Source organism: Phoca vitulina, unplaced genomic scaffold (genome assembly GCF_004348235.1).
Source record: "Phoca vitulina isolate PV1807 unplaced genomic scaffold, GSC_HSeal_1.0 scaffold4, whole genome shotgun sequence".
NCBI classification, from domain to species: Eukaryota; Metazoa; Chordata; class Mammalia; order Carnivora; family Phocidae; genus Phoca; species Phoca vitulina.
The window spans coordinates 6,785,462-6,798,931 of NW_022589707.1; the positions used below are offsets into that span (position 1 = coordinate 6,785,462).

General features: G+C 38.2%; 1 protein-coding gene across 3 annotated transcripts in view; it reads left to right on the forward strand.

Moving 5' to 3' along the window:
• Nucleotides 1–399: 399 nt before the first annotated feature.
• The window catches only part of BRAF (B-Raf proto-oncogene, serine/threonine kinase), a 166,284-nt gene continuing 153,213 nt past the window's right edge, over nucleotides 400–13,470 (forward strand). For all 3 annotated transcript variants that reach the window (XM_032401448.1, XM_032401450.1, XM_032401449.1), the window contains exon 1: nucleotides 400–562. In XM_032401448.1, the coding sequence (XP_032257339.1) occupies nucleotides 431–562 (132 nt within the window). In that variant the 5' untranslated portion in view covers nucleotides 400–430. The remainder of the gene's footprint in view (nucleotides 563–13,470) is intronic.

A 13,470-nucleotide genomic window follows, 5' to 3' on the forward strand; every position in this document is an offset into this window, starting at 1 on the left:
AAGTAGGAAATCGGAGCCATGGAAACCGCACAGACGAGGAAACGTGCGCGCGCGAGGGTGGGCAGGAGGGGAAGGAACCCTCCCCTGACGACGGCGCGAGGGCGCTCCTAGGATTACGTCACGCACCTTGGGTGACGTCACGGCCGTGACACGCGGGTGACGCCGTTGCCGCGGCGACTTCTAGTCGTCTCCGCCCCCTTCCCCCGCCCCCCGCCTAGCGTCCTGCCCCCAATCCCCTCAGGCTCGGCTGCGCCGGGGGCCGCGGGCCGGTTCCTGAGGTGGACCAGGCGCCCTCCTGCCGCCGGCGCCGCCCCGGCCGTCCCTCCCCGCCGCCCCCCGCCCTCCGCCTCCGCCTCCCCCCCCGCCCTCCACCTCCCTTCCCCCTCCCCGCCCAGCAGCGGTCGCTCCGGCCCCGGCTCTCGGTTATAAGATGGCGGCGCTGAGCGGCGGCGGTGGCGGTGGCGCGGAGCAGGGCCAGGCTCTGTTCAACGGGGATATGGAGCCCGAGGCCGGCGCCGGCGCCGCGGCCTCTTCGGCTGCGGACCCTGCCATTCCCGAGGAGGTGAGTGCCGGCGCACCCTACACCCCTCCGGGCTCTGGGCTCGGCTGGCTGGTGTTTTTTGGGGGGAAAGAAGTGGCGGTGGGGGCTCTGGTGCCCTCAGCCACCTTCTTCTTTGGGTTCTGCGGGGTGGGAGATGGGCATCCCCGCCTTGTCCCTCTCCGTCATGCAGCTCCTCGCTACGTAAACACACACAGTGGCCCAGGGGGGTTTCCCTGACTCGCACCCCTGCTTGGGCGATTCGGGCAGCGTTGGTTGAGCAGGCGGCTATCAGTAGGGGGCGAGACTCAGGGTTGGTCCGAGAAGGTCACGGCTGGCTGAAGGTAGCCAGGCTCTCATCTCTTCGATGTTTTCATTATTTTGGGGTGGGGGGGTAGGGAAGGGTGGCGGCATCCAGGTGAATAGATGTAGGTTAGTAGCCAGGGCCGGGACCCCAGCCTGAGTTGCTGTTGTAATTATTACATGGTCATGGAGGTGATGGGGCGCATCGTTCCCTTCCACTCTCCCTGATGTCCCCCTTTTCAGGCCGCTGCCCTCCCCTCCACTTTTCTACTTGTTTGGGGGATTTCTCTTCACCTGTTTTACCCAGCAGATGGTTTTGATTTAATCTTTACTTTTTCAGCCTTAAATCCCACTGTTTCCGTTCTCCTTTCCATCCCGGTGTCAGGCCCCCCCCCCCCCCCCCCAGTTCTTGTTTGTCTGTGCTCCGTCGCTGAGTGGTAACCCCCCCATCCCATTCCCATCTGCTGCTCCGCTCTTTTGCCGGTTGTCGGACCTGCCAGCCTTCTAGCCTCAGTTTATACTTAAAACCATTTTTGCACTTCTCTTACCCTAGTTCTCTTTAGGCCCTCTGAATCATTCTCCTGCTCCCTAACACTGTTACCTATTATCTTCACAAATCCGTCTGGACGCTTTGGAGCTCCTTCCTTACTTTCTGAATCCTGAAGCTGTCAGGATTCCATCAGGTTTCACTTGCACTACTGGCACTTTCTGGTTAGTCTTCCATTGTGCATTCACACCTCTTTATTTTTTCCTACCCATTTTTAAATAGATTTGATTGATTTCTTTCTGTTGTCCTCCTTTTTGTCCCAGTTTTTACCTTTCACTTTTTCCTCTTTGGCTTCTGCTTCTCTCAGCCTGTTTTTTTACATTATTCAGCCTCTTAACACCTTGTCAAATTATTTACATTTGGTTTTTAAGGAAAATTTATTCCATTTAGTATTTGGCATTGTACTATATAAAATAATACACTTTATTATACTTTGCAAAAAATGAGATAATATTTAGTATAACTGTGCTTTGTAATTATTGATTAGATAACGTGACTTACTCCGTTGACTTTGCTCAAAGTTCTCTTTCCTTCCTACTGCTTACATTTGGTTTCCCAATTCTCAACGTCTCATTCTTTCTTCTGTCTATGCAATGCTCCTTTTCCTGCTTCATCATCTTTACTTTGGAAATTCATCCCATATGCTTGCTCTAGTATCAGTTTGTTCACAATAATAATAATTTTTTAGCCTCTTATATCACCTCCATCTGTGCCCATGATGTGTTCTATACTATCATTTGATCTGAAGTTCTCATATCTTTTCTTCTTTCTTAAATTGCACGACTTTCCACTTAATTTTTAGTTTGCATTTCTGCTCAGATCAGGTTCCTCTAACATCTGTTCATTTTCCCCAACTTCTTGGATTCTAAGGATAGAGCTCTTTCCTTCTTCCATTTCTTAGTTTATTCTGATTTCCTTGTCCCCAGTTACCATTCATTTGGCCTTGTTTCCTGGCTTTTGGTTCTTAACTTGCTGAAGCTTCCTCTTGTCTTCCCCACACCTCCACATTCCTTCTTATTTATAAACAGCTTTGTTCCGTTGACATGGAAATTTATTTTTAGGATACATTGTTTTTAATGGATAAATACTAGGGGTCACATCTGCTGTCTATTTTTTCCATGAATCGGATATGCCTTTGTCTTACAGGCACAGGTGCCTCTAGGCTTGCTTTACTCTGTAGTGTCTGTGTGGTTTTGTTGAATTGTAACTTTGAAGACTATTACAGAGTAGAAGAATGAATAAATTAATGGGTATGGGTCATGAAATTGTAATTCTCTGATTATAACATTGTTTACATTGAGAACTTTAAGACTTAGTAGAACAGTTTGCAATGATACAGAGAAGTCTTTTGTTAAGTACAATCTCCACTATCTTATTTGAAAGGGCCAGATTGTTTGAGTTCTACCCTCTGAAGATTCTGACTCAGTAGGTGAGAGTTAGTGCCATAAGTTTCAGTATTTGGCACACTTCCTGGGCAGTTCTCATGTATCAATGCTTGAGAACCACTACACTAATGAATTTAAGTTTAAATTGCCAGTCATTGGAAAGCATATTGGTATCTTCTGAAACTACAAGGATACTCCTAACTAAATTTAATTAGAAGTGTTTCATCCTGCCTCCTCCTCTCAGGTTTTAATGTTTAGTGATGAATAGTTTTCCCTCTATAATTTCTTATAGGAGCTGATAATAAAGGTATTTGCATCAGGGAGGCGGGGAATAAATGATTATAAGTGGATCTCTTTTGAATATAGATATCAGTGTTATGGATGGCAGAATAAATTCCTCCAAGAAATCATTTAAACTTTGAATTTGGTATTGTTAATTCAGTGCAAACTGATATGTACTGTGGTCTTTTAATTTAAGTGTCTTCTTTATGTGTACCTTTAATTGCCAAGTGCATGGAAAGAAATGAAAAGTTATGCTTGTGTAAAATGACACATTTTATTCTAAAGAATTCTCTTGCCTGACAGTAAAATAGTTTTTTGTTTTTGTTTTTAAACTTTCTCAGAGGGAAATTTCAGCTGCATTAAAATTTCTGACTATCGAGGGAAAGCACATTCATTATTGAAAAATTAGAAAGCTATAAGTACAAAAAGTCAAAAAGAAAAAAATCTGTAATCTTGCCACTAGGATATAATTAGTATAAACATTTTGGTGTGTATCCAAAACTTTTTTTATGTTTGTATAATACAGTATATGTGGTTTTATAATATTTTAAAACTTAATATAGCAAAATATTTTACATTTCGTTAGGTAATACTGTGATTTTTTTTAAACTAATCATTTTTCTTGGTTATTAGAGTTTTTTTTACTGCTTGTTATCAAACATCTTGAACATAGAATGTAGATTTTAGTTTTTAAATTGTGTTGGGAAGTGAACAAATTTCATGTCCTGTATTTGTATTACTTTGTAGATGTCAAAATAGGATATTCTGGTAAATGACAGGAGCTTATTAAATATTTATGAAATAAATGTGCTTATACTTTTGGCATTAAACCTTTACTACTGACCATTTATATTTCCCCAATGTTTCTTTCCATGACCATATGGTGTAATATGGGATAACATGACCATATGGTATAATAAATACATTTATTTTAAAAAATGTGTTATACGAGGGTGTGATATTTATTAACTATTCTTCTGCTGTGTTTCTGCAGAAGGAGCTTCTTACAATTGCAGTACAGTTAAAATTATATTGTTTTCAAGATCTCTTATCACCAGCCTTAGTTAAGTTGTGTAATTGTAATATTGCATTGACTAAGCTGTATTCTGGGATGGGATCTTCTTTATAATGTGGTCCACTGTATTAAAACAGTCTTTATGAGCCATGTGAAACCAGGTTGGATTACCTCATACTCCTAAAAGGAGGTAGTCCCGTTAGGATACTGTGTGCTTGTGTAGTTCTGGTATTGCTGTTAATACTTGTCTAGGTATTTTTGAAGGTGGACAAAACATACCTGTTAGGCATAACTATAAAATAGCTGTTTGTCTTTAGTATTTCTAGTGGTCTCTTTGTGTACTCTTTCTCTCTCCCTCCCTCCTTTAGGCCTCCACTCCTTTTATTTAGAAAACTATCTGATATCAGTCACTTACATATGCTGGCTGTTAAAGGAATCATTTATCAGTAAATAGATAAGAAAGGAATGTTGGTACTGGATGCTCAAATCTTTGAAGGTAGTAAACCTAAGAGCAAACTTGATTTAATCTTATTTGGATAGTAGATCGGAAAAATTATATTTGGATAACAGGCTAGAGAAGTTTGACTTTTCTCAGTTCCCTGTCCCTTGCTTTCCTGATAAGGATGATAAGAAGCTGTCCTAACAACTGTTAACCTATGTTCTGTGAGTGGTGGGGAAGAGAGGAAAGGAGCAGGCTACATTGTTTTTTAGCATTTTCTAAGACCTCATGCTTACCTGTTGAAGAATGAGGCAGCTGCTTAGCTTTCTTCCTTTTTCCTTTTCCGCAATAATAAAGTTGTCTTCTCCTTTAGAATTGCAAAGTGCATTTTGTTTTCTTAGACACCTTGATATTAATTGAGCTGCATACTTAGTGAGTATTTTGTATCACAATCCCCTTGTTTAGGAGATGCAGTATGTTGCTATGCTTCCTATGTTTCTGCTTCAAATTGTCATTACGATAAGCCTTTATTGTCAGTAATTCTTACTGGATTTTGTCTTCCTCAGAAGTTGAATTTGGAAAAAAAAAAAAACAACAACCAAACAAAAAAAAGAAGTTGAATTGAGTCTTTTACTCATTCTCTATTTCACTTACATTGGTTGTTCTGTGAGGTCAGGATCAGCAATAGTTAGAGAACTGAATTCAAAATAGGTGAGCCTGTTTAGGAGCTTTTCTGTTTGTAAGCAGTGCTTTTATAGTCATAATGTTATAGATAATATAAGAACCAAAAAGATACTCTCATTTGTTTCATTCCTTTGTTAAATATTTGCTGGAGGCATTGACATGTTCTGGGAGGTAGTCTTTATTTTTTAGTTTCTTTTGGCTACCAACCTAATTTACTATCATACATAATTAGCATGGTAGAAGAAATTCTTAATACAGCCTACACCCTAACATTAAGCAATTATTTTTTCAACCCTCTACCCTCTGAGATTATTTTGGTTTCCGTGTTTTCTCTTGGGCTTGAAAAACTATTAGTCTTGTTTCTTCCCATATCAAGACTATGCATATAGAGGAATATTGATGCCCAGTAACATTACATTCCTTTCTGGGTCTTGGGAATGCCCTTGATACAGAATATAAAAATTGCTCTGAACTCAATTAACTTTGTCTTCTGGAAGCTCTGTAACATCAAATGAAACATAATTTTCATTCTTGTAATGTGGCTGCAGTTACTGACAGCACTTTTGGGACAAATGTACCATAGGATGGTAGTTTTCAAATTACTGTAGAGCTCTAGGACAATTAAAAAAAAAAAAAAACCACTGTAAGAAATTCAGATTTTAAGTTACCCTAATACATACATAGGAGAAACAGTTTTTGTCTGTTGTGGACATTTTTTTTTTTTTTTTAATCTTCACCTTTTGCAACAGTATCTGGCATATAGGTACTCAGGTATTTAGTGAAAGAAATGGTGAATGGAAGGAACCCTATTAGATATAATACACTCTGTTTTTCTGTACTTTTCAGTTCTCTTTTTTTTAATGCTACTTATAAGTCAGTTTACTAGATTGACAACCAATTGGTTCCAACAGGCATTTTGAAAAATACTGTTTTGGGGGTTTCAGGGGCCTTCTTCAGAGGTTAACTGAAGGCTGTGTTTAGTCCCCCTACACCTTAACTCTTGAAGTTCTTCATTTATCTGCTTTACATGTTGGTTTCCTTGAAAAAAAGCATTTTATGGCTGTGATAATTTTAGAGCTCCTGTGTATGAAGAGAGATGTGTCCTGGCATGAATCTTCTCAATTGTAATAATCTATGTAGAAAATTTCAACGACATGTGTCTAAGACAGTGGTCAGCAAACATTTTTTGGTAAAGGTTCAAATAGTAAAATTTTAGGCACTATGGGCCTGTTTTGTCTCTGTCAAAACAACTCAGCAGACTCAACAATGGCATTATAGCACAAAAGCAGCTAATAGACTGTGTAAGCAAATGAGCCTGACCCAATAAAACTTACTTATGGACACTGAAATTTGAATTTCATATAATTTTCATGTGTCGTGAAATACTCATGATTTTTTTCAACCATTTAAAAATGTAAAACTAGTCTTGTGGTCTGTATTAAAATAGATGATGGCCCAGATTTAGTTCATGGGCCAAAGTTTTCAGACTCCTGGTCTAGGGGAGACTGAATTATATCATATTAGAGGTTCTGAAATTAAGATGTGGGTTAGAGGTCTATAGAAAGTTCATAATTGCTTTTTGAGAACAATCAGGTTTATTCGGTCATAATTTACATATACCGTAATGTACCATTTTAACTGTACAGTTTGGTGAGTTTTGACAAATGTACATGATCCTGCAACTACTGCCACAGTCAAGACACAGAACACTTCCATCATCTCAAAAAGTTCCTAGTTTCCCTGCATTCTGTCCCCTTCCCTGGCCCTCAGTTCCTGGCAGAAACTGGTCTGATCTCTAGTTTTACCTTTTCCAGAAAGTTACACGAATGAAATCATCCAGTATGGGGTGATTCATATTTGGCTTCATTCATTTACTTTGATGTTTTTGAGATTCACCCATGCTGTATGTATCAACAATTAGTTTCTGCTTATTGTTTAGTAATATTCTGTTGTCTGGATGTGTCCCAATTTATTTATACATTTACCAGTTGATGGGTAGTAAGGTCATTTTTACTTTTCAGCAATTATAATAAAGATTGCTATAAACATTTGGGTTCAGGTTTTTGTGTGGCTATTGGTTTCCATTTCTCTTGAGTAAGGACCTTAAAATGGGGTTTATGGATTGTATGGTAAGTATATATTTAACTTTATAAGAAACTGCCAATCCAATTAAAAAATGGGCAGAGGACATGAACAGACATATCTCCACGGAAGACATAGAGATAGCCAACAGACACATGAAAAGATGCTCAACATCACTCATCATCAGGGAAATGCAAATCAAAACCACAATGAGATAAATCACATCACACCTGTCAGAATGGCTAAAATAAAAAACTCAAGAAATAACAAGTGTTGACGAGGATATGGAGAAAAAGGAACCCTCATGCACTGCTTGTGGGAATGCAAGCTGATGCAGCTGCTGTTGGAAGACAGTATGGAGATTTCTCACAAAAATAAAAATAGAACTACCCTATGATCCAGTAATCACACTACTGGTATTTACCCAAAGAATACAGAAACACTAATTTGAAGAGATATATGCACCCTTGTATTCATTGCAGCATTATTTACAATAGCCAAACTATGGGAGCAGCCCAAGGGTCCATCAACTGATGAATGGATAAAGAAGTGGTGTGTGTGTATGTATGTGTATATATATTTATATGTGTGTGTGTGTGTATGTATATGTCTGTGTGTGTGTGTGAATAGTATTCAGCCGTAAAAAGAATGAAATCTTGCCATTTGCAACAACATGGATGGATCTAGAGAGTATAATGCTAAATGAAATAAGTCTGAGAAAGACAAATACCATATGATTTCACTCATGTGGAATTTAAGAAACAAAACAAATGAACAGAGAGAAAAAAAGCCAAACAAAAAAAAACTTTTTTTTTTTTTTTTTTTAAGATTGATTTATTTGTGAGAGAGAGGGAGAGAGCACAAGAGCAGGGTAAGGGGCAGAAGGAGAAGCAGACTGCCCACTGAGGAGGGAGCCAGACATGGTGCTCCATCTCAGCACCCTGGGATCATGTCCTGAGCCAAAGACAGATGCTTAACCGACTGAGCCACCCAGGCACCCCAAAAAACAGACTCTTAACTTACAGATAACAAACATGGATACCAGCACGGAGGTGGGTAGAGGGATAGGTGAAATAGGTGAAGGCGATTAAGAATACACTTACCTTGATGAGCACTGGGCAATATATGAAACTGTTGAGTCACTATATTGTACATCTGAAACTAATATAACAATGTATGTTAACTACACTGGGAAAAAAAAAAACTGCCAAACTAGTACCATTTTGTATTGTCACCCATAGTGAATGAGTGTTGCAGTTATTCTGTATCCTTGTCAGCATTTGGTATTGTCAGTCTTCTTAGTTTTAGCCATTCTAGTAGATAGGTAGTAGTTGCTCGTTGTGGTTTTGATTTGTATTTTTCTAATAACTAATGTTGGACATCTGTTTATGTGCTTATTTACTATCCATGTATTTTCTTTGGTTAAGTCTCCCATTTAAATCTTTTTATTCAGTATTTATCTTCTCGTGGAGTTGTAAGAGTGCTATATTTATATTCTGGATATAAGTCCTTTATATCAGATTTATGTTTTGCACATGCCTCCAGTTGTGACTTGCCTTTTTCATTTTCCTAATTGCCTTTTGAAGAGTAGAAGTTTTATTTTTGATGAAGTCCAATTTATCATTTTTTTCTTTTATGTTTCCTGCTTTTTGTGTCTCCTATTCAGTAAATCTTTGTCTAACTTAAGATCATAAAATTTTCCGGATGCCTGGGTGGCTCAGTCGTTAAGCGTCTGTCTTTGGCTCAGGTCATGGTCCCAGGGTCCTGGGATCGAGCCCCGCATCGGGCTCCCTGCTCCATGGGAGGCCTGCTTCTCCCTCTCCCACTCCCCCCTGCTTATGTTCCTGCTCTTGCTGTCTCTTTCTTGCTGTCAAATAAATAAATAAATAATCTTTTAAAAAAAATCATAAAATTTTCTCCCATGTTTTTGTTCTAGAAATGTTACAGTTTTAGCTATTACATTTAGGTCTGTGATCCATTTGGAGTTAATTTTATATATGTTGTGAGCTAGAGGCTAAAGTTCATTCTTTTTCATATGGGTATCCAGTTGTTTCATAGGTCTTGAAGAAACTTTTTTCTATCAACTTACCTTGGCACCTTTATTGAAATCAATTGATTATATATGTGAGTTTTGTACTCTCTTTTATTGACCTATATGTCTCTTCTTTGGCCAGTACCACAGTATCTTGATTACTGTAGCTTTATAGTTAATTCTTAAAATTAGGTAGATCCAATTCTTAGGATTTTTAGAACTTTAAAATTTGATTTTTTAATTTCTTATGTTAACTATACTTTTGGAAGGAAAAGGTCCATAATTTTTTTATTCTCAAAGGTGTTTTCTACCTCAAAAAAGCTTAAGATTCACTGCTGTATATAATTAGTACACTCCTATTTCAAATTATTTGGTGGTGAGGTTCAAGAAAACCTGATATATCCAAAATTAATTTCTTTATAAGAAATGAAGGGGATGTTTCAGTAGGTTGCACAAAAAAGTCAGTAATGTCCTTTTTACCAAATTGCAAAAATAAAATATTAACTGTAATGAAGATACATATGGGTGAAAGTGAGTATATAAAGCTGTTATTCACCAGAGAAGTCACTGAAAATGTCAGTTGGTGGAAGATACTAGTTTATACTATGTTATTCTCCATCTTCATTATAAGAGTTTTTCCATTTGAAACCTATGTCATGTTCTGTGATCTTCCAGAATTAGCACCTTTATTAATATTAGAGTCATCATTAAATTGTTTTTACTAAGGATAACGCATATGGTAGTTGGTCATATTTCTACCTTTTTTCACTGGGGCCCATAGGATCCTTCATCTTTTTTTTTTTTTTTTTTTTTTTTAATTACACTGGTGACAGCTTTTTATTGCTTAGCCTAGGGGAGCCCCTACAATATAAAATATTTCTGGTCATGCTTTTCATTTAGGTATTTAAAAGCAAAAAAATCAGCAAATGTATTCATAGAGCATAAGTCTTGAATACCAGACTAGTACAGGGCTATGTGACAATTGGTAAGGTAGATACCATCTAGACTTTTGTTCATGTTATAAGGAGTGTTATTCCAATTGTATTTGATTACCTTGCAAATTTTGAAACTACACTTCCAGGGAGAGAGAAACTCAACATTTTGGCAGACCATTTTCAGCTGTTGTTCCAAAATTAGTGTGTTTAAAAAAAAAAAAAAAAAAGCTTTTCCTAGGGCACCTGGGTGGCTCAGTTGGTTAAGTGTCCAACTCCTGATTTGGGCCCAGGTCATGATCTCAGGGTCCTCGGGTGGAGACCCCCTATCGGGCTCACACTCATTGGAGAGTCTGCTTCTCTTCCTCTCCCTCAGCCACGCCCCCCACCCCGGCGCTTGTGCACACTCTCAGATAAATCAATAAATCTTTAAAAATTGCTTTTCCTTATTGTAAAAGATACTTTCTGTTTAAATTAAATTGAGAAATATTCTTATATTTTTCTTGTAGTAAATATATAGCCATTAAATTCATAACAAAAAATGACTTTCTATTTTTAGAACAGCTTAAATTAATTGAAATTTTAGGATGCTTTGAACTAGTCACTTATCTTTGAGTATTTTGAAGCAGTTTAAAATACTGCTTGAGTATGTTCCTGTATTGATATAGGATTTTTAAACTGTCTTCTACATTACAGTATCTGGAAAATAAATTTCTGTTTGGTCTTATAGATGAGTTTTATTTATTTTTTGAGACAGACTGAGCGTGGTGGGGGTAGGGGCAGAGGGAGAGAGAGAATCTTAAGCAGTCTCCATGCCCAATGTGGAGCTGGACATGGAGCCTGACGCGCGGGGCGCGCGGGGATCCTGAGATCATGACCTGCGCTGAAATCAAGAGTTTCAGCTTGACTGACTAAGCCACTCCGGTGCTCCTAGATGGAATTTTAAGATGAATGGGGATTAATAGCTCCAACAGTAACATTATAAATAGTTATTGGAACCTGTATGTTTTGTATTGTCAGCCTGGGTCTAATCGCTTTTCCTCTGTTTTAAAGTTTATACCGTCTACTTAGAAGTCTTTGTGCAACTTAGGGGAGAAAAATGAACAATTACTAATTTAAGAGTCTTATGTAGGTATTATTTTTTAGAGTTCTTAGCATAATTTCTGGTAATGTTATATGGAGGTAATTTAATTCCCATTCATTATAAAAGCATTTTATCTTCTGTGAATACCAAACAATTATTGCCTTTATAACTTTTTTTAATATAAAAAGGTAAAGTACTATTGTTGTTCCTAAATAGCTCAAAATTGCTTTCTTACACAATTGTATAATTGTATTTCCATGGGAATGGTGTCAGAACTTCAGATAGGGAAGAGATTACAATTCAGTGTAGTCGTTACATTCCTATTGTACAACCACTGAAAGTGTTCATTTCCCCTTAGTTTTTTCATACTTCTAACATTTGAACTATTACACCTGTATCTTCTTCCTGCAGGTGTCTTCTCATATTAACATTAAGTTACACAGTCTCAAGTTAAGTTTCATTATGCATGAAAATTTAGTTTAGTGTAACCTTTTGGTAACTCTATTGCAGAGGATTTTTCTGCTATTGAGTTTGACACTTAAGTTTCTATATTTTTTATGAAGGAAGGGGTGCATGGGTGGCTCAGTCAGTTAAGCCACCCACTCTTGATTTCTGCTCAGGTCATGGGATCAAGCCCTGAGTTGGCTCAGCACGAGCCTGCTTGGGATTCTCTCTCTCCCCCGCCCCTCCCCTACCTCGCCTGCACGTGCATTCTCTCTCTCAAAAAAAAAAAAATGAAGGAAACTTTTGGTTATTGGTTATCATGGGTGGGTCTTTGAAAGAATGGTTTAAATAGTTATAGCAACTGTTCTGTGTTGATGCCATTCATTCACTGTTTGATTTTCCCTCTGCCTCCCATATGGAGTGGTATGAGAATAAAATGAGATTATGAACATGTAAAAGCCTTCACAAAATAATAGTAGTGTTATTTTTCTGTCAGTTTTCAAGACAAAAAATATATTCAAATTTTACCTTTCAGAAGTCCTTATGGCATTTTTTAGAATGTTCAGTGACAGCCCATGGCTCTAGCTGTTACAAACTTTTGGTGGTTCTTAATAGAAGATTGTTGATGGACAATTTGATAGGACTGTTTGAATATTGATTGTTGATAGAACAGTTGGAATGTTGATTACATTCAGTGTTATCTTTAAACCACTACTGAGTTAAAGAAACAAAGTGCCAACATATTGATACTTTTACTAAGCATTTCATAGGAAAGAGGTATAATGTATTAATATGATAGTACAGAGACTGTGTCTCATGACTTTATAGAAAAAAATATAAGCATTAAGACTTGTGTTAGACTTTGATATTTTTAAAGCTATGATCCACCATTTTTTTTGTCATCCTTCTAAAACTATATTGATGACTTTTTTTTTTTAAGTTTTTATTTATTTGACAGAGAGACACAGCCAGAGAGGGAACACAAGCAGGGGGAGTGGGAGAGGGAGAAGCAGGCTTCCCGCGGAGCGGGGAGCCCGATGTGGGGCTTGATCCCAGGACCCTGGGATCATGACCTGAGCTGAAGGCAGACACTTAACGACTGAGCCACCCAGGTGCCCCGATGACTTTTGTTTTTAAGTCATTTCATAGGCCAGTAGGTATTCAAGTATTCAGTAAATATTTGAGTGCCTACAATATGCCAAGTAGTACTCTAGGTGCTTAGGAGTACATTTGGAAACAAATCAAAGATCTCTACCCTTACCTAGCTTATATGCCGGTGGACGTCTGTGTATGGAGTGGGGGAGGGGCAGACAGACACACAGAAAGAAAATTATATAGTATGTTTGAAAGTAATAAGTACTATGGAAAAAGAAAAGTAGAACAGGACAAGGTTTGCAATTTAAAATAGGGAGATTTAAAATAGGGAGATTAGGGTAGGGCTTTAGTTGAGAAGGTTAATATTGAGCAAAGATTTTAGAAGGTAGAGGATAAGCATTTCAGACAGAAGAACCAAATTCAAAGGTTCTGAGTCAGGAATGTGCCTTGCCTATTAGAGAAACAGCAAGGAGGTCAAAGTTGCTGCAGTGGCTTAAAGAAGGGAGGCAAGTAAGTAGTAGGAGGTGAAATCTAAGAGGTGTTGGGGTAAGAGTGGGAACAGAAGCATGACCAAAGGCCTTTGACTTTTGCTTTAAGTGAAATGGGTA